Source organism: Triturus cristatus, chromosome 11, assembly GCF_964204655.1.
Source record: "Triturus cristatus chromosome 11, aTriCri1.1, whole genome shotgun sequence".
Taxonomy (NCBI): Eukaryota; Metazoa; Chordata; class Amphibia; order Caudata; family Salamandridae; genus Triturus; species Triturus cristatus.
The window spans coordinates 574,369,687-574,393,364 of NC_140594.1; the positions used below are offsets into that span (position 1 = coordinate 574,369,687).

Sequence of the window (23,678 nt, forward strand, 5' to 3'; positions counted from 1 at the left end):
TAGGCCTCGGCCCAAATGTTATTGTCTCAAAATTCCGCAACTACAGAAATAAGTCCTATATTTACATTATTGTGAACGCACCATCCACAGCACGTGGAGGTATTGCTTCAGTACGGTAAATAGAACGTTTCTGAATAATGTTACGAAAGTTAGGTATATTATGTTAAAGGGAAATGTTGAAATAGTCATCATCAATAAATAAATTCGGAGACGCAATAGATACATGTATTCTACGTGATTGCGAATCTCCATGCGCCGGAAATTATAGTTAGTGCCATATTTTACTGCACAATCTGCGTCATGCAGGTGTAAGTAGTGCACTCGTTCAACCCTCGCTTTTATGCGGCATTCCAACTGCAGATACATGCTCACATATACGTGAAACTCTTTATGTGTATATACAGACTTGTGTATTATAGTTTGTTTCTCATCTATACAACGTTCTAACACAGAAATACGGGCACAATTTGTCATAGAAACAAAAACAGCACGTGCAAATGTTAAAAATATATATACCTCAACAATCTCATTTCCACTGGATTTGTTGAAACTCATACATATACGCCTCTGTAGTTACCAATTACCGGGCCACAGCAGCAGAGAAATGAATTAAAGTTACAGAGCATTTGAGGCAATTGCCTCGTATTTAAAAAGTCTGTAACAATGTCAACAATTTGTTTAATCGCATTCCCTCAAATGTTGGCTACTTGTTTTGCCACACACCGCAGTAATTCACAAGAAATACGTGACTACGTTGACTGGCGAGTTATAATTCGGGGATGTGATATCACCTTTCGAAATACATAAATTATGAAATACATACCAATGACATGCCTAAACAAGCATTTGCAATTCAATAGGTCTCGCAGTTATACGAGTTTGAGCTATTGGCATTATAAATGACTGTGCCTTTTATTTATGTTTAAAAAAAACCAAACTGAAATAAAAAGCATTGTCATTTACAATGCCAATAGCTCAAACTCCTATAAATGCGAGACCTATTGCATTGCAAATGCTTGTTTTAACAGTGACTTCAAACACATTTACTCCATCTGTGCTTTCGAGAGGAGGCAAATTATAAAATTCTTTAATCCCTTGACCCCCTAAGCAATGCCTTAGCAGGTCTAATTTCCTTTTAGGGGAGCAACCATTCTCCTCTAACACTTCCACGTAGGCTAGAAACATGGGATACCATAAATCCCATTCCATCTTAGGTTCCCCAGCAGAAGGCAAAAAATGTGGAGGTGCTAAAATATTTGACATTTTAACAGTAATGGCAAACAAGATAAAAGAATAATGCAAATATAAAGAACATGCAAATATGTAAACTTTCCCTGCTATATTTTATCCAAATAATGTATAAAGCACAGATGTAAATATCTGTGCTTAACTTGTTATGGTTATTTGTTGTTGTTTTTTATTCTAGAAAGGTGTGCGAATCACCGATGTGGAATTCGCACTCAGTAATATTTTTGTGTTAAATTCGGTTGAAAACGATCCCATTTTGTTTAGTTAATGTCTATTTTCTCATAGATGCGAGCAAAGTAAAGTACTCTTACTATCTTAATGAAATCTGCACACTTTTAACTAATAGCACCGGGCAGCCTTTGACAACTAGGCAATGAATATATTTTCACTTGCCCCCGAAGCCCTCATGTACCCCGCCCCCTTGGTAAACTTCATTGCATCCCAGTGTTTGGGGGATAACCAAGACGCAGAAGAGGGAGTCAAATAGTCTAGAAAATGAAAGAGAAGCCGGGATTTGGATTGACATGCTCCGATGCCGATCGCGTTGGTTAGTCTGTAAGCACTACTTTTATTAATGAGTTTTGCATTAGTAAGGCACCATGGTGTGCATGTGTGGCGACACTTCACCCATGAGGTGCGTGCCAAGTAATTGTTGACACAATCCACACTTTGAGTCTTTTTTAATATATTCATTACGAAGGGCAGGACCTTTCCAAGGGATTTTGCACACTACATACATTCACTCCAAAAATATATATTGATCTGCTGCTCGTACATTTTTTAAATGCAAAGTGAACAAGCGTGATAAAGCCGCAGAACTGTGAAGTGTACAATTTAAACCTGCTCAAATAAGGGAAAGCTTTAACCAAATAATCAAAATGTAATCACCATAGTGCATAAACATTCTGACAAAGTGCAATATACAATGTACAAAAATGCTTAAAGAGTCCAAAAGAGCAATACATACACAATAAATTGCTTGAAGCAGCTACCAAAGATAGAATCTCAATACAGACAAATACATATTCCGGCTGTGCTCATAACTCAATATCCCCCACTGTACACAGCGGGAAATAGCCCCACAGCTGCTCAAATACATCACTTTGGTTCATTTTCTTTGGATACATATATTCTAGCTGTCGTATCCTACTCATTTTGGATTGCCACTGGCCAAAACAAGGGCATCTGGAAGATTTCCAGCACTGTAAAATGAGTGATCTAGCAATCAAAACTACCATGAAAATTAACTTCTGTTCTAATCACGTGAAAGCTTCATTGTTAGTCAATACCCCCAAAAAGTGCTACTAATAAGCCTGGCTCCACCCTTTTAGGTAATCTTACAGATAAAAATTAAATAGCTGCCGCCAAAACAAATACAGGGCTGGACAAGTGAAACAAATATGTGCCCAATCTCACTTAGCCATTGTGGTACACCTAAAGCAAATATTTGAAACATTAGGACAGCAATTTATTTAGAAACTAGGGAGTATAATAAAGAGCCCATCTAGCAAAAAAATCATTTGTTTCAAATTGGCCGCCCTAAACAGTTTATGACCAAACATGGAAATATCTGTCCACTGATTTTGGAAATAAGCACATCCAGTAGCTGATACAACTTTTTGAAGATGCTTAGAAATATGCTTATAAAAGTTTCAAAACGATTGCAGCGAATGGATAAAAATAGGGATTGAGATTCCGCAAGCAACTGGAAATTTGGGCAGAACTAAACCAAAGGGACGGGTTCTCGTAGATTAACTGACCTAACTGCTGCCAGTAACTCCATCTACCATTGATCCTAAAATCAGATGACGCATCGAACCCCAATCTGTTCTAAAGTACAATTGGAAATTGAGGGATCCGCAAGCCCAGCCTATCACAATCCTGTAAAGAGAAAAAATGACCTTCAAAAATCTTATATTTTAACTCAAATTCATTTTTATGCAGAATTATTTCTTTTAGTATTATGTATCTTGTTTTCTTGGGGCATTGCCATGATTTCCGAAAAGGAGAGAGCTGCAAACCTACCTCCTGCACCATCAATCTTAAAAAAATTCATATGTTGAGAATGAATCAGCATATAAATGTGCATGATAATCGACAAAGGCTGCCGGATAGTTTCGATAAAAATCGGGTAGGGCCAGCTTGCCCTGGTCTTTCCTAATTGGATAGCTGAGAAATCAACACATGGGTGCTGTTGTTGCCATATAAATCTCCTAATTAGACTGTCCAATTACTTAAAAAACTTTTTACTAAGTCGAATAAGTACATTAGTATAACAAAATAGAGGCTGAATCAACATTTTAATTAGGGCAAATCAGCCTAGAATTGACAGGGGCATAAAGCTCCAGAATTTCAGAATTCTCTTAACTTTTCCGACCATTCATAATAATTTATCCCGTACACATCAAGAATGTTGGAGGTGACAAAGACACCAAGATATCCAATAGGAAGAGTGGGCTCCCACTGCTCACTAAGTACAATAGGAAGGTCCTCAACGAAAGCATTAAACAACGAAATTTCTGATTTGTTGTAATTAATATTGTAGCAACTGATTAACAAACTCGTTAAACCTATCAAACGTTTTTTCAATATTACCTCGATCTGTATCAAAATATAGAATAATATAATCTGCAAAGAGTTTTAGTTTGGACATACCAGAAGCTGGAGGTAAAATTGAATTGCCATTTCGTAAAAGAACGGCCAACAGTTCAATTAAAAAGTAAATAAAACAGGTGAAAGAAGCGTTTTACATGAAAATGTAAACTTACTCTACATTACTTGAGTTGATACTAATCGTAGCTACTGCTCCTACATAGAGTTTCTTAAGAAGAGTTATAAATTTGACAGGAAAACCGAACCTCCTCAAAATCTCAAATATAGCCGACCAACTAACTAGGTCAAAAGCTTTTTCTGGGTCGACCATAATTAAGGCAGCTTTGGTGCTATTGACCAAGAGATAGTATATGGCCTGAATCAAATATTTAGTGTCAACTCCCACAGACCTATTAGGAAGAAAGCCATTTTTATCACCATGAATTAATTTCTGGACAACAGGAACCAGACGATTGGTTAAGATAGTCATTCAACGTTTATAGTTCGCATTCAACAAACTAATAGGCCTATACGAATTAGGATTGAGAGACGATTTATCTTTTTTCAAAAAGCTTATTACAGTGGATTGAGTAAATGAAGGAGAGCTAGGCCCACCTGCAATTATCTCATTAAAAGGTTTGATCAATATATCTTGGGGGAAAAGCTGCAAATTCTTTATAAAACTCGATGGGAATGCCATCCATTCCTGCTGCATTAGCGTTGGCCAAAGCCATCCTAAATTCTGTTTCTAAAACTGGATTTAGTAACTTTCCTGCTGCTCATTAGGTAGCTGGGGAAATGGAATTGAATTGAGAAAAATTGCAATAGTATCCTCTGCTACCTCAGATGGTGCCCAATAAAGAGGGGAATAACCCTTAAATAATATTTTCTGGATCTTCACTACTAGCAGTGATTCAACTGGTGCCGGAATCTATCATCTCTGATATTCGATTAGCACTGGTCCTAGATTTTACTGGCCAGGCCACAATCTGACCCGCATGCTTACTTTCCTTGTAAGGTTGCTGGAGGCAGCCTTCTCCTTCACTATTTCCTCATTGAAGAAGAAATTCCGAAAATTACTTACAGGCAGTTCTACAGATTTACTAGGAACAGAGAAGATAGATGCAAACAGTCCTTGATCTTGCGCTGTATATTGGCCTGCATTCCCTTAAACAAGGCACAACAAATCTTGATAGAGTTTGCTTTAAACGCAATGAGCTGGCCTCCAAAGCAAGCCTTGAATGCTTCTCAGTTACTTGCTAATTATGCCAAATTCACATTGAGCCTATAAAATTCCCCAATAAAAATACGAAGATTGATTTTCCAATTATTGTGTACTAATAGGGACCTATCAAAGCACCATCTAGTACTTCTTGTATTAACTGATCTCATTTTCAATTGAAAGGATGCCACAAAATAGCCCAAGAAGCGATTTCCTATAATTTGTGAGACAAATCTGTTAAACCCTGGAAAATTAAGAAAAATAAAAAATAAATCTGAGATGAGGACTTATATAGAGATTTTACCACTTCCTGTAACAAAGCATCAAACTGAGCCATAAAACGACCATTTTTCCAGTGCCACCTCCTCAATTCCCATAACCTCTATGCCCCCCTACCCTGTGACCTGTGAGACCCAACCTTCACTCATCTGGCACCATGGTTTTGTGCCATGCTTTCTCGCTCCCCCCCTCCAAACCACCACCCACACTGCCACTCCTGAGAAAAAAAGGGGTTGGGACTTAGATTCCACAGTCATGCCTGAGAAAAATAGGATTGAATACTCATTGTTCATATTTATTGCTTTCTCCTGAATTACCTTTCTTAGAACCTTCTCTTTAACCCGAAAGTCAGCAAAATGTATTAATAACATGTGAGGATATTTAGATTTGGCCAAAGCTTGACCAGGCACGTGATGCGCATACACAGTTAAGTCCTGCGGGTAGTCAGAGAGGACGTATTCCTTAATAAAATTATTCACATATGTGATCAGACTCTCAGCGTCCTCCTAATGTTCCGAAATACCTATGATTCTAAGATTAGACCTTCTTGAGTGATTTTGTTAGTCCTCCTGCTTGATCCTTAATGCCCCTAGCTGTTTCCAGAAGTGCTGCATTGTCCCGGAGGACAGGGTCAGTTTATCCTCACAATCAGAGATACACTGCTGCATCTCTTCCATTGTATTGAGTGCTTGTGATATTTTCCCCTCAAGGCTGGACAAGCGTTCTGTGACCTGCTTAGCAATTACTTGTTGCAGTTTTTCATTGATTTTACCTCATAAAGAATTTCACAGAGACCCCTTGGAAAGCAACAGGAAAATCAGTTACTTTCAGACCTTCAGTTGATGTGGTATTCCCCCTAAGACTCGAATGTACTAGTTCCACTGCCGGAGTCAAAGCCTCATTCCTGCTGGGGATCAGAATATCTAATGCAGCTTGCCCTGGTGAAGTGTAAGGACTTGAGGGAATAGGGGGTGTCGACTCCAGTCCGGACACCGAGCTCGGCGCAGATGGATTACTCAAGGTACATGGCTTATTGTGAAAAAAGATTAAGAACTCCATAGTCCTGCTGTTCATAATGTGTTCCAGTTTGATTTTGCAACCCATCCAGCCCCGTTGGGCTCTTACTGGGGCCAGGGATGGAGGACATTCACGTCTCTCATGAAGTTTTAGATCAACCTTTCTGTTTTAAGTTGCCTCATCCTCTACCCGCAGGAGGCTGCTCCTCTCTCACAAGTGCTGCATTTTTACACTTTACCGAATTGTGAGCCTCTAGTCTTGCCGGTATCTGACCCAGCCATTTGGGGTCCAATTATTTCTGGTTGCTGAGCAGCATAGACTCGTAATGCCAGGTCAGATACTGCTATCTCAGACACTGACCAGCTCACCAGCAGCCCATCATGAGAATTCACTGCCACTTTCGCCTTAATGCTGCTTAGTCAGTTCATACTGGAGTCTCTCAAGCCACCCCTGCCAATCGTGCACACTTCCTAGTGGAGGTCACCTTGTTTGCATAAATTCCTCCTTTAAATGATTTTAACTTCATAATCATCGCAAAATTCCATCAATGGCAAGAACCACAAGCGAGTCCCCTCCCTTATCAAACAAATACTCTGCTTATTTCGGTGAGTTATGGAACCCTAAGAGCGCATTTCTGCTTTGGGGAGAAGGGCACCAGGGATTATAAACTTCGTTGCGAGTTTAAGCAATCAGATGAACCGCCCAGAAAGCCCGATAGTCAGTTGAGATCCGCCAAATCTCGCTGTGTCACATCACCAGTATTCAATTTCTGCAGGACACTGGTCTCCAGAACTCGCCATAGTCCTGTTCCCACGAACAGGCTAGTGAATCAACAATCCTGAGGTCTGAGCATGCTTCAGGGCTGCTTCATGGCGACCATACCTCTCGCCCGTTTGAAGTGGTGCCGTTAGGGCAGGGCGAGAGAAGTGGCGTACTACAGGGACCGCCTACAAGCCATTTCCACCCACTGAAAGATCTGCAAATAGTTAATATTAGTTTAGAGTCACTATTAATAAGTTCTGTTGCCTTTGTTTCTCGTGTTGAATACCCTGTGCAGAACTTCCCCACACCTTTGCACATGTGATGGGTGGAAACACACAATTGAATATAGTGCCATACAACGTTGGAGCATCCTAGGGAAGCTTATGAGACTGGGAGCAGATACATGTCTCTTACAAGAGACTCATCTGCTAAGACCTGCACCAACTACTCTCTACGTGCTTCCCTACATAAAATTATGCAGCTGCCCCCACCAAGAAATCTAGAGGTGCCGTACTATTGCATTACACACACAAATTTGGGGAAAAGATGGTCAAAATAGACAAAAGAGGCAGGCGACCTGGTCGTGGTGGGAGAATGGGTGGGCCAGCCTATGACTATAGCAACAATTTACACCCAAACATGGGGCAAGAAAAGTTCCCCATCCCAATGATCCAGTTCGGATTTCAGACAACCCAGTTATAATTGGCAGGGACCTCAACTGTGTGATGCACCCTATACAGGACAAATCGGAACAGCAGGTGGTGTGGGGGGCAGCAGATCTATCAACAGCTAGCAAAACGTGGCTCAAAGACCTGCGCTTACACCAGTCCATGACACTTACACATTCAACATACACATCCTGGTAGGTCAAAATGTAATTTAATTTATCTCAGGCAAGTCCGTAATGATAAGACAAGCTGACTGAAAGACGATTCCACATTCACAACTGTATCCACATGAAGAATGTGCTCCCTGAGAGGTTACTGTAATACCTTTGAGAACAGAACTAAGATCTGTGATTTTATGAAGAATACCTGAAAACTATTTATGGAGAAGGTTGGATTGCACAACTGATACCTGTCATATTTCTTTGTATTGATAATGTGCATAGCTTTCTGCTGCTCTGATACAGACCAAGAGAAAGTTTAAAGTAGTGTGATAACTTTACCATTTAAGGTAAAACAAACTATTGACAATGGATAAAGTTATGATGAGGGCTCCCGATTTATTTTTATTTTTTTAACATTTCTCTCTATGTAGTCAAATGTCTTTTTGGCCATCTTATCAGTATTTATCTGTAGTTATTGTTGAGTCTTGTGTACAAAGTAAGTTGTAAAATGTATATTTCTAAATTTAACTATAAATGTGCACTCATACTTTGACGTCTGTCTAGTTTTACAAGGACAAATATAATAAAACAATACAAAACAACAATATGGTAAAATAATAGTTTAATACCACAAACAAATTTCGAGGTATGAAGTTATTTAAGGAGATGTCACCCTGTTTTAAACTTCGTATGCTGTCACTTCAAATAAGCCATATATCTGTATTTGTCCACTTTAAAAAATAAATAGAAACATGAAGCACACTGCTTCATGGGTGACCCTAATAAGCCTGCTAGAAAGTAATGTAGGTACTGACTCAACCCTGCTACCTATGAGCAGTTGTGCGGTCTTCCTTCATGTCGCAGCTTTTTGTACCTTGTCCTTCCCACGGCCAGTAGAGAAACAGTAGTGCAGCAGCTAGCGCGCAGGCGGTAGCAGCACAGCCCCGGGAAGGACCCGTCATGCCCCTTCACGGTTCCTCTTACCTCGAATGGGGCGGGGAAGCGCGGGTCGCGACGATCGCTCGCAGGACTTGGACCATCTGCGCGCTTGACAGGCTGCAACACAACTAGTGGCACCGGCTCCGAATCACAAAACAAGGACCATCTCCATTAAAGAAAAATTCTGCAGCGAGCTCCAAGTCCTAACGAGAGAAGCCCAAAACACGCTGAAACGTCCAAAATCATACATGGCACTTATTAAACAAGCCCGGCGGTCAGCGGAGCGTGGCGCGCGCGCGCTTGGGGGCGTGTGCGTCTGCGCTTCTCAGAAGCGCGTCCACAGACCCCGATCGCTGCGCGTGCCCCAGTCTGTCTCCCTTGAGAGGCATCACGGTAACAATAGTTCTCGTTGGCGGCAGCGCTTCGCGCTGCAACGCCAGCGAGACCTAAAAAATGAAAGAAATGCGTAAAATATAAAAGATATATTGGGTAACCTGTAATTTGATCACTAATACCTCTCTGGGTTCTGTGGTATCTGCCGATTTGAATTTCATATTCATTGTCGTGTTCCAGGAACTCTTAAATGAAACCAAGGAAACAATATCCAGACAGAGAATCTTTGAAAAACAATATTTTGCAGCAGGAAAAGTTTATTATAACTTCCTACTCAATGATACAGAAATGGATTGCGACACGGTGTTGCTGCAATGGCACACTGTGGAGTGTTAATATCAAGTACTAACAGCGCTGTAACTAAAAGTGCAATTAGCGCCATAAATAGTCTGTCCACACGTCATACACTACCACCGACCATGATTGGACATTTTCTGTTTTTCTTCTTTTTTTGCACTGTGCATTCGATCACCTGGTGGCTCAGTTTTTTCACAGGAAGAAAATACCGTGTCCACTTACAGGAACAAAGGCATGCTTTTACACACCAGCTACAGTGCAACAGTACTACTGTTTATCATTCATATACATTTACAACTCACAGAAACGGGGTCTCCCTTCACAGTTGGTGGGCAAGTCTGTAAGAAACAGCCCCATGAGCATAGAGGGCGAGAGAGCCTTTGCTGTGTAGTTTATAAATCTTCTTTGGTGAATGAATATGTAGACTTCAGTGCCCAAGCACGGCGGCAGGAAGTTGTGTGTCTGGTTCTGGTCACAGTGCGCCTCTTGAGGGGAATATTGTGCCTACGCACACTTCGGTGTTTTACGGTTTGTTACTTTCAACTACATATACTTTTTTCCACATACATGGGTACAAAAATGTGGAGTGTCCCAAAAGCATATTGCCCTAAATGTATTTCTGGTTGCCGTAGAATTTGTAGGGTTTCGACTGTGAGTGGGTTTCACTTCAGATGCAAATACCCGCAAGGGACGCCGTTCCAGTTCTGCAGAGAGTGACCAAGTGAATGCGGCTGCAGGGAGCGCGTGCTCCCCTCTCCTCTTGCTGGAGGATGTTTTTGAGGGGCTCTTTCTCCCCCACATGCTGGTCCCATTTGTGTCCCAGAGCTCTCCCGGCAGCCATGCTTTGTGGCTCTCCTGTCACTTAGTAAGCTGTAGCGGGGCGGTGTGCAGAGGGCAGCCGTGCCACAGGCTGCGCGATTGTTGCGGTGCCAAGACGTGTGAATGAGAAGGCCCGGCGACGTGGCATTGTAGGAGGCCGGCCGGACAAAAGGTGTGCGCTGGCAAGGCCAGCTCGGGCTGCGGCCACAGAACAAACCCTGGGTGCCCGGATTGACGTTCCCTCGGGTACCCCACGGAGCCCCAAGTCCGTGTTATTATTGGGGAGGTTGCTGAACACAGGAGCGGGCCCAAGTGTGTACTTTTGTTCCACTTTCTATGACTGCAGGGAGCAGCCGGGAGGGGAGAGGGCTACCGGCTACGGGGCTTATTATCGAGGGAGGGGGCATTTAGCGGGCGGCTGGCAGGATGAATGCAGGATCATTCTTGTTACATGTCTAGCAATTTCACTAACACTGCGGCTCCAGTGAGGGGGTGCAAGGGTTTGCAAGGAAAACACAATCACCTCAGAACCGGGAGGAGGGGGGGGCAGCTCTATTTACGTGTCAAAGTATTCAGAAACCATGCACTTTTGTTGCCACTTGGGGTTCAAGGGGTCTGTCTGTACTAAGTCTTAAGTGGAAGTGTAAAACAATCTCATAAATGTTTACTTAATGTGCCTTTAAATATTGCAAGTGGAACCTTCAGGAGTTCAACAGCTTCTAGGCTTTCTGATGACAACCATCATATATCAGTCCTCCAGGGTCCTCCCTTACGCACACACCGTGTTTGACTTTTTTCAGGTTGTTTTACATATCCGTTTTTAAAAGGACTCTTGAGTATACATATCTGTGGATTGGAGCTCACGTGGTTTCCACATCAGGCGTGCGTGGCCCTTGAGGGTAGATGAATATGTGCGTCATTCTGTGGCCCTGACAGTTGTTAGAGAGACTCTGAAAATACTGTGATATTAGGAACGCTAACATTCTTACTGCAAATAGTTTTCATTTCCGATGTATAGTTTAAAAAAAAGCGCACGCACCCTGGAAACAATTTACGAAAACATTTTAACTGACTAAGCTGAGCAGTGACTGCCTGATTAACAAGCATTAAAAATGCAATAGATCTTGCCTTTTATTACGTTAAAGCCATTCGCTTTGCAAACGGCTTTAACTTAATCAAAGGCGATACCCATTGCATTTTCAATGCTTGTTTTAATTTGGGGCAGGGTGTTAGGCTTTAGGGCAGTGGAAGGGATTGGGGTCATTTTATGGACAGCAATGGTGTAAGTTTTAGGGCTCAGTTGGGGGGAGCTGGGGTCGGGGTAGTTTATGGTAGCATTTTAGGCCTCAAGGCAGGGGGAGGGAAAAGGGTAGTTTTAAGGGCAGGGTAGGTTTTAGGCCTCAGGGTGGGGCGGCGAGGTAGGGGATAGGATTTTAGGGCTAAAGGGGGGGGATCGGGGTAGTGGTAATCTTTACTATGCATATCCTTTTACCAATCATGCCTTTACCACGAAATTGTGTGGTAGACGGTGAAGTCGACAGTCGACGGGATAGGTACAATTACATTTAAAAAATAATAAAATCACTTACATTGCGCTTGCGGCATCGCTGACTCGTAAAAGTGTAAGAATGGAATGTGGCGCTTTTACAAAAAGAAACATTTGGATGCTTTTTTTTGTAAAAGAGCCTCATTCTGTGCCTTCACTTTAATGGCGTCCGCGCCCCTTTTTTTAGACGAGCCGCGGTATGGGGTGCTTTAACAAACAAGCTTTTCCAATGCAATAGGTCTCGCATTTGCAAGAGTTTTAGCTATTGGCATTGTAAATTGCAATGCTTTTTATGTATCTGTTTTGAACACCAACACATAAATAAAAGGCATTGTCATTTACAATGCCAATAGCTCGAACTCTCGCAAATGTGAGACTTCTTGCATTGCAAATGCTTGTTTAATTCTAGCATTGAAGTGGTTAACTGAAAAATGATACAATATAATTGTTACGTTTTACTGCTGATGGGTACATTTCTCTCATTTCACAGGATTTCTTTTAAAGGCGTATGCTCCGTGACATTTTAGACCAAGTGAATTATAACTGTTTCCTGGCTTATTGAATTTTATAATAATGTAGTAACTGGATATTACATTTTCCTCATTATCCAATAGCTGTATAGCTGTCCTTACCACTCCTAGGTGATGATACCTTGTCAGATTTGTCGGCCACAACAAAAGAACACTGTAGCCATGTCATCTTGATGCCACCTCTATGAGGCTGGCAGTAGTTTGGATAGAATTTCCACAGCCCTACTATGTACTGCAATTTTAGATATTTCTTTAGTATATTGAATAGAAAGCTTTTTATTAAACAAATGTTTTTATTATTTTACATGAGAATGTTTTCAAATAGGATATGATGGTAGAATGATTTCTACTCCAGAAGAAGAATAAGTTGTATGCTTTTTATTGTATTGTACTTACATTTTGTTGCCGAATAAAGTTTGATCATTCATACCGCCTTTCCATATGCCTCCCTCCTGAGGCAGGACTCTGGCAAGTGGAGAGCTTGTAAGCTGTCGTCTTCTTCAGGGGAGGAAGTAGTGGATAATGTTCTCCCTGGATTCCAAAAGCAAGGACTCATAAAGAACCTTGGCCTTAGGCTGTGGGTCCCAAGCCTTCCGCTTGCTGGTTTGTATTGTGTTCATGAAATGTCAAAAGCAGTTGCGGGTAGTGTGTAATAGCCGTCCGTCACAGGAAAGAATTTGGAGCAATTTAAATATTTCAACATTGACTCAATTCAAAACGATCTTTTTGGCAAGCTATTGAGTCTACACATACTGTTTACCCATCGAGTCCACACCACAGTGATGACAATAATGTGAAAAAGAAAATATTCCAAATGAAATACGATTTGAATTTGCACTTATTAAGTGAGGCGTTCATCAATGATATTTATCCAAATTTTCTGGCAGGACTAGACCTGGACAAGATAGTAATTGCTATCGATGGAGGCCGTTATGATGTTCTTTTGGGAGAAAGAATGCGTTATGCAGTGTACTGGGAAGAAAAACTTTCCGAAGTGAGACGTTGCTCCTGGTTTCACAAGGGTGACAAGGATAATAAGTACATTCCGTACACTGAGGAATTCAGTGCAGAGTTGGAGGTAATGTTTTAAAGCGAATCACACGAGTGGCTTGTGTTTTTTATATATGTGCTGCAGTTTTTTATGTATGCATTGAAGTAGCTGTTCATGTATATGTTTCAGACAGTGTATGTATATTCGTAATGTATATTAGTATTTGATCAAGTCATTGTTGCACCTTTATAAAAATACCAGACCATTGTTGCAGAAACCAGTGGAAATAGACTAGCAACTCATATCTCGCCTCTTGTCATGTTTTAGGGGTTTGCCCTCCTTGGACTCATCTTTGCCCTCCTCCTAATGACTTCAGTAGGCTCACCCTTCTAGCAAGCATGCACTCTCTTGTGAAATGTTCACATCATTTGACTGTAGTGAAACCACACACCAAAAAATTGACTTCCTGGTTTCAGTGGGTGCTTTAAATTTATTGCATTCTCCTGTATTCCATATCCCTCACTCTATCCACATATTTAGTATGTCATCCTACTCTAGACTATAGATATCAAGGTCTCTGCTGACCCTCATCTACCTCGTAAAATAGTTTCTCTCTATTCACTTTAATAGCATGACCATTTAAAAAGATCTTCCTTCGCGCTAGATGAAGAGCTTGTATACTCTGATGTGCACACAACGCCCTCTTCATGATGGCTTAGGGTGTTTAGACACTCACTGGTTTAATAACTGTATTCAACCATTTGAGGACTGTGATGGACCCCTTTCAGTTATATTTTATGGATGGCAGATATGTTACTCTTTGTTTTGTAGCCTGATAGTGCTGCAGTTGAATACTACAGTGCAGGGTTTTAACCTTATCTGTGAACTTGTAGGAACCACCTAGTAGTTAAAGTTTAGACTACACATTTCTTACTGACCAGTTTACTGGAATTAAGAATTTGGCTTCCAAAGCGTCCTTGAATCTTTTAGGTCGAATAATCGAGACCAGGCTCGGGGGAGGGTGTATGATATGTATGTCAGCTGCAGTGTAACATTTATTTCACTCATAATAATTGTCTTATCACGTCAGGGTTTTTCATTTAATACAAATACTACTTAATACAAGGAAGATATGCAAGCATTTTTCAGTCATAGGTTTGTATGCCTAACTATGAAAGAGTTATTTCAAAATATACTTTTAATGTTTTGTTTTAATCAGTATTACAAGGACCGGTTTGAGCATTATTTAAGAGTTTAATGTTGGTGGCTCCATTTTTGCCGGGGTCTTGTTATGTCTAAGTGCTTTAGGGAGTTGTATATCCAGTCCACCAGGGACTAACCACATTCGGTCAATCCATGGGTCCCTCTTAAAGACCGTGGGCTTAGGACTGATTCAAACCCCGAACAAATTGAACTCTCTTCCTGTATGATCCTACTATTCAGATAGCGCAACTTTGGTCCGGGTTGTTGAATGCTGGAAACTGAATGTCTGGTTGCTAGAGCTCTGCATAGCCTGGTAGGTTAAGACAAGGCCCGTAGTGTGGCTCTGGGACACTTTCTCCATGGGCCGAAAGAATGCGGGGGATCGTGCACACACAATGCTTGATTCGGGCTACTTGCTAATGTGGTGGTGAAAAGGGGAGTAAAAGGCTATCAAAAAGGTCACCAAGTGGTGTAGAAAATAAAGCTTGTCTAGATGTTCTATTAAAGAGGTATATGTCCCTTACACTTTGCTGTCATCGCAGAGCTCTGTCATCTCTGAGCCGGCTATAACGTGCTGTGTATGGCTTCTCTGGTCCCCTTGGACTGACTGGAGGGGGCTCTTCTCTCTGGCGACTCTTCCAGGACGCATACAGCAGCAGAATTAAGTGTTTGATTAAATATACAAATCTTCATAGTTTTTAAATGTAATCACTTCAATATAAATAAACCGATTCTAAGTGGAACTTTTGCTCTGTACGTTCTTTGTGATTGTCTGCCATTGTTTATCGCTTTTGGAATCCTTGCACAATAGATTTATTTGTATTTTACTAATAAGCATCTTTGTCAGCATGGTTTAGATAATACTTAATGTGGAGAAAAAAAACAATTTGGGGAAGACAGTGAGTTTCACTTCCTCGATAGTGGGCGATTTCCACACTTACACATCTTCACAGTTATTATTCTAAGTTTTGATCGTTTTTTATTTCCCTGATCGATATCGTGCAGATTTAGATTTTTATTTAAACAGGGGTACAAATGAGTAAGAAACTAATTGGTTATATGTAGCATTTACTTGAAAAAAATATCAGTTAATGCAGTAAGTGTTTATGCTTTTATCGATTGTTTTAGAATAGGTAAATGACACTGACATAATGTGTCTCAATCATTCTGTGGTTGTTCAAATTCATTGCTTTGTTGTTTGAATGCCATTTGTAAGATAAGTCATGTTCTGTTTTTTAACAGGAGGCTTACAAGCTTGCCGTAACACAGAATCAGTGGAAGCAAACACTGGCGTCTCCCTATAGAGATATCATCATACTGCACAACCCAAAGGTAAAGCCAACATAATGAATTCAGTGTTTCAGAGAGGAGAACCAGGTAACTCCATGACCCAATTGACGCGAACATTTCTGAGTAGTTTTGACTAACTCATGATTGGACTGGAAGTTTTTGCCACACTGGCATTTCCCTTTAGGCTGCACGCTTGGAGGCTTGTTTAAGAGAAGGGTGGGCTGCCATGATCCAGGCATGTTACCATGACCTCAGTATAGTCAAGTTCATCTGTGGTGTGGGACTGGGTTGACAGTTGCCCGGGTTGATTTGGTTTCCAGTCCAGCCCTGACCTTACTATTGATTTAGGTGTGACTCCTGAATTTCGCAAGTAAGGCACTTCTTCATGGAAGGAAAAAGATGTGTGCCTTGGATCCTTGTACTTTCGAATGTATGACGTTACAACGCACACATTCACAACGCAGTATTTTACATCGCGTTCGTTACAATTCAAGTCATTACAACAACTTGCGCTGGAGGGCGCTGGACTTAGGAATAGTATGAATTACTATTCCAATTTCAGCCTACGTAACAGTAGGGAAGGTGTTGGAATAGTAAATCATACTATTCCTTAGCTTAGATCGCCATCCAGCGCAAGTCGTTGTAACGACTTGCGTTGTAATACACGCTATCTAAACATACCGCGGTGTAACGACCGCGTTTATACAGGTCGTTCTCCGTTCATTCATCTCCTCTGTGTTTGCAGACTAGAAACCAATACTGAACTGTGCAAAAGATTCTTCAGACCACTGCAAGATTACATAAGGAGACTGGCCATTTGGTGCATTAAGTACGTCACCTTGGCTCATCCTTTTCTTTAAAAAGGCATTGCTATTTGATTAAACTATCAGCAGATTCTTTTTGAGCTAGTTATCCTTGAGTAATCCCAGTAGGTATTTTTCCCCAGGAAGTACTCCCCCTTAGCATTTCAAATTTGCTATTTAATGATTGTACTTAGCATTTTACTAAAGTATCCTGTGAGAGAGAGTGTTACAAATCATCTTCTTTTCAAAATACGAGTCAATAAGACCTTCTTGAGTATACTTTTATACCGGGTAATACTAACAACTTATTTGCAGCTCTCAGAGACAGATAAACTGTAAAGTGAAGTGCTACATATAAGTGAAGTTATTATAAAACAAACTATTTGTTATTCTTAATAAGACAGACCTTGGAGGGAAGTATGCTAGTTCTCAGTAAAAGGCACCCACTTCTTATTTCCAGAGATTACAAGCAAACGGTCAGCGGTGAGTCGTAATTTATAAGGCAGTATCACTTTACATAAGTGTTAAAAATGGGGTCTCTAGTTGGCAGTTGGTTGGCACCATGTCCAAGTAGGGACCCTCACTCTAGTCAGAGTAAGGGGATCACACACCTAAGATAACCTCAGCTAACCCACTTGGTAGGTTGACACGAACAGTCAGGCTTATCTCAGAGGCAATGTGTAAATACACACCCAGTAACACAGTGAAAACACTACAAAATTAGTCCACATCAGTTTAGAAAAATAACGAATATTAATCTGAATAAAACAAGACCAAGACAACAAAATTCCAGCATACACAGGTAAAGCTATCACTTTTAGAAGATTAAGCAAGTTTAGTTCATAGAAATTAGTGGATACGTCACTTTTAGCACAAAGTACCTGGGATGCGTCAAAAATCAAAGATGCTGCGAGGCGCAGTGGAGGTGAGGTGCTGGAAAACAAAGCGATGCGTTGGTTCCTTACTCACAGGGGAGGGGATGTGTTGGTTCCTTACTGTCAGGGAAGGTGATGCGTCGATCTTCGGGCACACATGGTTTTGATTCGTTACTGCTGGGCAACGTCAACGAAGAATTAGGCACCCAGGGACAATGCATCGAAAATCCAGCTGCGCTGCGTCGATTTCTCATCGCTGAAGCAGGCGCTACGTCGTAGTTGGAGCAGTGCATCACAGACATCAGCGATGTGATGCTCGAAACTCACACTGCGGCGATTCTTTATGTGCTGTAATGAAAGCTGGGGCCTGCGGTGAAAGCCGTGGTCGATGCGCCGATCGGGAACCACGCTCTGGTGCAGGAAGCGGCAATACATCGAACCTTGTCCAGTTTGTTTCAGCACAGCCCTTGTGTCTGTACAATCTCGGGTAAGCCTGAGAAGTTGCATTTTCAAGACTTTTCAACTTTAGGTTATTGGGTTCCGCTCTTCTGATAGTTGCAATCCACAATGATGTGTTTTTTGGGCTTTTGGTCTAAAATGAATTATTTTTCTGGATACATCCATGGTTTAGACATAACAATGTAAACAAATGTAAATGAATATTGTATAAAATGTTTCACAGTATAAAGGATTTGAGTCTGACAAACCCTTATGAACATTGAACAGGTTTGTTAGCCAAACACATCCAGAGTATCCCCCCCCCCCCCCCCCCCCAAATACCAGATGGAGCACCTGAGTAAGTTGCAGTAGAGAGAAGTTGAAGTTATTAAAGAAGAGCAAGTAGAGAAATCTGCTTTACATTTGTATGGATATAGAAATATCATTACTATTGACTCCTAGTTTTAGGTCACTTAAAACACTGACATTTTGTATTGTCCAAACTTCAACCACTCATTCCCAAAAAAAAGCGTAGGGCTTGCAGTGTCCCAGGGCATGATATGTTCAAAATGGTCTAGGTCAAACCGTCTTAAGTGTTTTTTCAAGAGATACTGAATTGTTGTCTTTCAGATTTAAAGTCCATCGTCTGCATTTCCATCACCATTATCGTCCAAATCTTCCTTGACCAGCTTTCTTAGAGTTGAAGGTGCTTTCATATTTTGCTGCCAGCAGCAGCAACAGAATATATATATATTCCAATCTTTTTTATTATGCCCAAAATAGAGGTGGGCTATAGGATTAGGAGAATCTGTAATGGGGCACTCGACAGTGCCTCTAATATGGCGCTTCACCTTTTTCTAGAACACTTTCAGCACTTGCCAAGACTACCAGTTGTATAGTGCATCACCCTTTGCCCACATCGGGTACACACTTGTCAGCTTGTCTGGAGTTATGTGACAATTATTCATCAGTTTTTACTGTGTTTCACAATTCTGCACACTTGACAGTTTTGCATATATGGCACCATAGACCTTCCCATTGCTCCACCTGGATTTCTGTTTCCCCCTCCTTATCCCATGCTGTCATAAGCGTCCACCGTGTTGGAATTGTAAGATACCTTAATACACTGTACAATTTGGTGATAAGCCCCTTCAAAGACTTGTAGGAGGTAAATTGTTTTTCAAACGGGTATGGTCCCTCAGGCCAGCTGCTTTGTTGACTGGAGGGAGTAGCCAGTGGCGCAATTGGAGATAATATAGCCTTTACTGTTTGTCTATGGAGAAGACCATTTAACAGTCAGTAAAGGATCCCATTTTGCTTTCTTTAAAGAGAAATCTCAAAGTCTGACTTTCAGACCTGACATCCTTGGCATGATATTCCCCCAAACCCTGTGCCTTCACTCCTCCTGTTTTGTTGAATTTGTTTTTGTTGGCCTTAGAAGTCTGTGCATTTTATCACTGCTAACCAGTGCTCAAGTGTTTATGCTCTCTCCTTCATACATGGTAAAATTGGCTTAACCTTAATAGGCACATTTAATTTACCTGTACGTCCCTAGTAAATGGTACTTTCTACCTGTAGCCAGGGCCTGTAAATTAAATGCTACTAATGGGCCTGCAGCGCTCATTGTGCGACCCCCTAAAGTAGTCTTTTAAAACATACCTCTGGCTTGCCCCTGCAGCCTGTAGTTTTGCACTGCCTTTTCGACCTGACAAAGTAAACCTTTTACCAGGCCTAAACCTTCCTTTTTAATACCTATACGTTACCCTAAGGTAGACTCTAAAGGCTCATAGGGCAGGGTATATTGTATTAAAAAAGTAGGCCATATTTGCTTAAGTTTTACATGTCCTGCCAGTGAAAAAACTCTAAAGTTACGGTTTACTGTTGTAAGCCCTATCTCTCCCATTAACTAACATTGGGTTACCTTATTACATTTAATAAGTGAAACTTTGAGTTGGGAGCAGATAGTTACACTCAAATTATTTGTAATTTATGATCCTCTTTAACGGTGAAGTTGGATTTTAAGTCACAATTCTGAAAATGCCACTTTTAGAAAGTTGGCGTTTTCTGGTCCTAACCATTTGTACCCTCTGCCGGTATCCTGGGCTACATGACTGTGAATGGTTCTGCTGTTGGGGTTTGTGTATTGCTTGCAGACAGTGACACAAAGGGGGCTTAGGTGTGGACAGGATGGGCCATCCTGGCAGGATGACTGGGAGGGGCTGTACCCAGCCCCACTTAAATTTCTAAGGGCTTTGCCGCCTGCACACATAAAGGAATCTGACACTAGACCTGTGCTGTCTTATGTCACTCCAGAAAGTTTGGAGCCTTTACGGGGGATAGGGAGGAACTTTGCAGAAGTAGGGGTAGGACAGGGACCCCTGCACTATTACAAAGACTGGCACCAGGTAAGTATTGGACTTGCAGAGCCACTCATCAGAACACTCCTGGGCCTGTGGAAGTTACAGAAGAAAGGCTGCATTGCTGCCATAGGACTCCCTTGCCGTCTTAGAAGGAAGATTGGACCTGTTACTTTCGTCCCGGGCTAAACCAGAGTGATTCCAAGGGTCAGATGGCTGGCCTGTGTGAGCTACAGTGACATAACAAGATCCAGAGGCCTCCCTCCAACTGCTCAGCTGAACTGATGCAGCTGGGCCCGTCTGAGCCCTGCTACTGACCTCTGCCTAGAGTGAGTCCTGATCATGAAGAAGTGCCCTCAAGGTCCTGAGCCCTTGCCTGCATCAGAGGGTACCCCTCCCTACCGAACTGTGAGTTCCATCAAATCCAGCACAATCTAACGCGGGACCTTGCATTGCAGCACCTAGCAGCTCCTGATTGGGGCATTCATCAGAAGCGATGCAGCACAACAAAATTCGACGCAGGACCTCGCATTGCAGCTCACACAGCTCCTAATTGGAATTGACGCAGCACAATGAAACAGTCGCAGTACCTCGCATCGCTGCTCTTGCAGCTCCTGATCTGAACCGATGCAGTGCGATGCAACGCCGCACAGGAACATGTATCGCAGCACTGCGCAGCTCCTGAACGGAACCGATGCCGAGCGATGCAAATCCTCGGATCATGGACATAAGGTACAGCTTTCAGCGGGACTAACCGTTCCCTGTATCCAGCCAGCACTTAATCGCAGTCAGATTGAATTTATGACATTGTTCCCTTCTGGCGCCACAAGATAATCACAGTTAGCGCTTTGTGCTTCTTGGTGCTATTTTCATTTAAATATTTATTATCTTCGGTTCTAATAATTAGATTTTTGTTGTTCTGGTATCATATTATTTATTAAAATTGACTCTATTTTTCTGAATCACTTTGGGATTTTCTTGTGTTGTATATTACTGTTTGTGTGCTGCTAAAATACTTTACATGCGGGGGTGTGGAATTTGATAAAATATCTACTTGTCCATGGGGCAGGTTACTTCTTAAATCAACTGGTCTTGTAACAAAATCCACTTACCCCTTTGGTGCCAAATAGTGCAGCGAAAAATTGCAGCAATCTCATTATATAAGAGCTCTGATGTAGCCTCTCTGATCATGCCATAGTAGTATTTGAATACTTGCAATCCCCTTATGTTGCCACGTTTCCGCAGATCTACATACTAGGGCTGAAGGTAGTGGTAAGCAAAGGTTCCAGGGTTAGAATGCCCTTTTGAGTCTGTGCAAACCTACTAACTTGCATGTGTTAAGGGTTTTCAACAACTCTTCTCTAATCTTTTCCCATACTGAGAAATGTTGGAAATCTACTCCTGACAATGGTAGGTGTAAAGATTCTTCCAGAGTTGGGGAAAAAAGTGGTTGGAGGGAAAGTCAACTTGCAAACACTCAGATTTTCACATGAGCAAATCTACAGATGCCCATTTGCTCATGCTAAAATGCAGTTCACAAATATTTTCTAGAAGTACTATTTCTTGTCCTACTTTTGTAAATTCTTAGGAATTCACGAAAGCGGTATAGCTACACTTAATGCAAGGACATATACCATGAGTGCACTTTTGAGACTTTCTTTAATAATTGGGCCCCTAATTTGGTCTGGCGTTGACCGTGACCTTTTGTGTTTATTAAAATTCTGTCTCTCTCTCTCTCTCTCTCTCTCTGTATAAGCTGGCTTCATTGTGAGTGACGGCATTCTGCTCTTTCACAAGGAGCATATCTGTACACAAAGTACTTTTGTTCAGTGCCAGTAATTACTGTGGCAGTGTGTGCTTTTTGAGACCATAAAATCAAGTTTTGCTTTTGCCAGGAACTGTGGCTGTTGCCTGAGTGGGGCTTCTAAGCCCCCTCAACCAATACCTTAATTTCTTGCTCCGACAATCTCTGAATGCCATTTCATATAGGGATCCCCCTCCTCTGGTGTGCTGAAGTCAGGATTGTGATGTACCAAATTATCATGGGAAAGTGGCAATCCTTACATCGTTTTAGACCTTGTATCAAATTTCCATAATTGGTCGTGTTATACCCGATACATATGCTACTTTAGGCCTGTGCTTCTTGGGGAGCCATAAGGAGTCCCAGATTATTTTTTTCAATAGGGGCATGGGTCTTAGGTGGGCAGTTTTTTTCTGTTGCCCTCATTGGCCATTCAAACACTATGCGTAGCTGGGTTGCTACATAATACCGCCTAAGATCTGGGAGATTGAGCCTACTCTGCTTCCTAGGTGTGTTTTAATAATTGAAGAATCTAAGTATTTTTCCTTTTCATATGAAGGTGTTGCACAATGATTGCACAGCAAACATGTCTAGTTTAGCTACTGCCACCGGGAAGATCTGAAGCTAAAAAAGAATTCTTGGTAGGATGGTCATCTTCACGGCTGAGACTCTCTGTAACCATGAGTTGAACAATTGTTGCCAGCTCAGAGATATCCCTTTCGCTGTCTCTGAAAATATGCATGTAAATAGCCATGTACAGATCTGGAAGTGACTGTGTGATAGTAATACCCAAATATTTAATCCCACCTTTTGTCCATTTAATTGGGGAGTTACATTCAATCTACTCTCTAGTTTCAGCATCCAGTCCTGAAATCATGATCTCCGATTTCTCAAAATTCTGTTTAAACTTGGATATTTCATTATAAAATCAGAAGGCCTCTCTCAGACTCGTATGGGTTTCTCAAAGTGAGGGACATATTGTGTGCATACAGGTGAATTTTATGGTAGAGGCCAACTAACAGCATGCCATTTGTTATTTTGTTCTGACATGTCATGTACTAGAGTGGGTCAATTGAAAACGCCCCTAATTATTGCTTTAGGTGTGTCCCAGACAATGCCTAGACTTATCTCACCAGTATCATTCATTTGAAAGTGTTCCTTTATTTGAATTCTAAAGCCAATCATATATCCTATCTTTTCATGAATGAGCATGAAACCTCCAGGGTATTACTTTTTTTCAGCCAGTTTCCAACACAGTAGTTCCATATCACCATAGAGTGAAATATTACAGCAATTAAATGTATCTTATATTTGTCTGTAAGCCTAATCAGTTTGTCTCTACATGAGATAACATCAATGTTCAAGTAAGTTCTGTGGGCATGAGCGAAGTATGTGAACTCCTTTTCTGTTGGTTGCAAAGATCTCCAAGCATCATAAAGCCCCAGCT

General features: G+C 41.5%; 1 protein-coding gene across 3 annotated transcripts in view; it reads left to right on the top strand.

Moving 5' to 3' along the window:
* Nucleotides 1-23,678, top strand: part of DDHD2 (DDHD domain containing 2) — a 539,107-nt gene that overhangs the window by 122,475 nt on the left and 392,954 nt on the right. For all 3 annotated transcript variants that reach the window (XM_085633751.1, XM_085633749.1, XM_085633750.1), the window contains exons 3-4: nt 13,361-13,551; nt 15,910-15,999. In XM_085633751.1, coding sequence (XP_085489877.1) covers nt 13,361-13,551; nt 15,910-15,999 — 281 coding nt within the window. The remainder of the gene's footprint in view (nt 1-13,360; nt 13,552-15,909; nt 16,000-23,678) is intronic.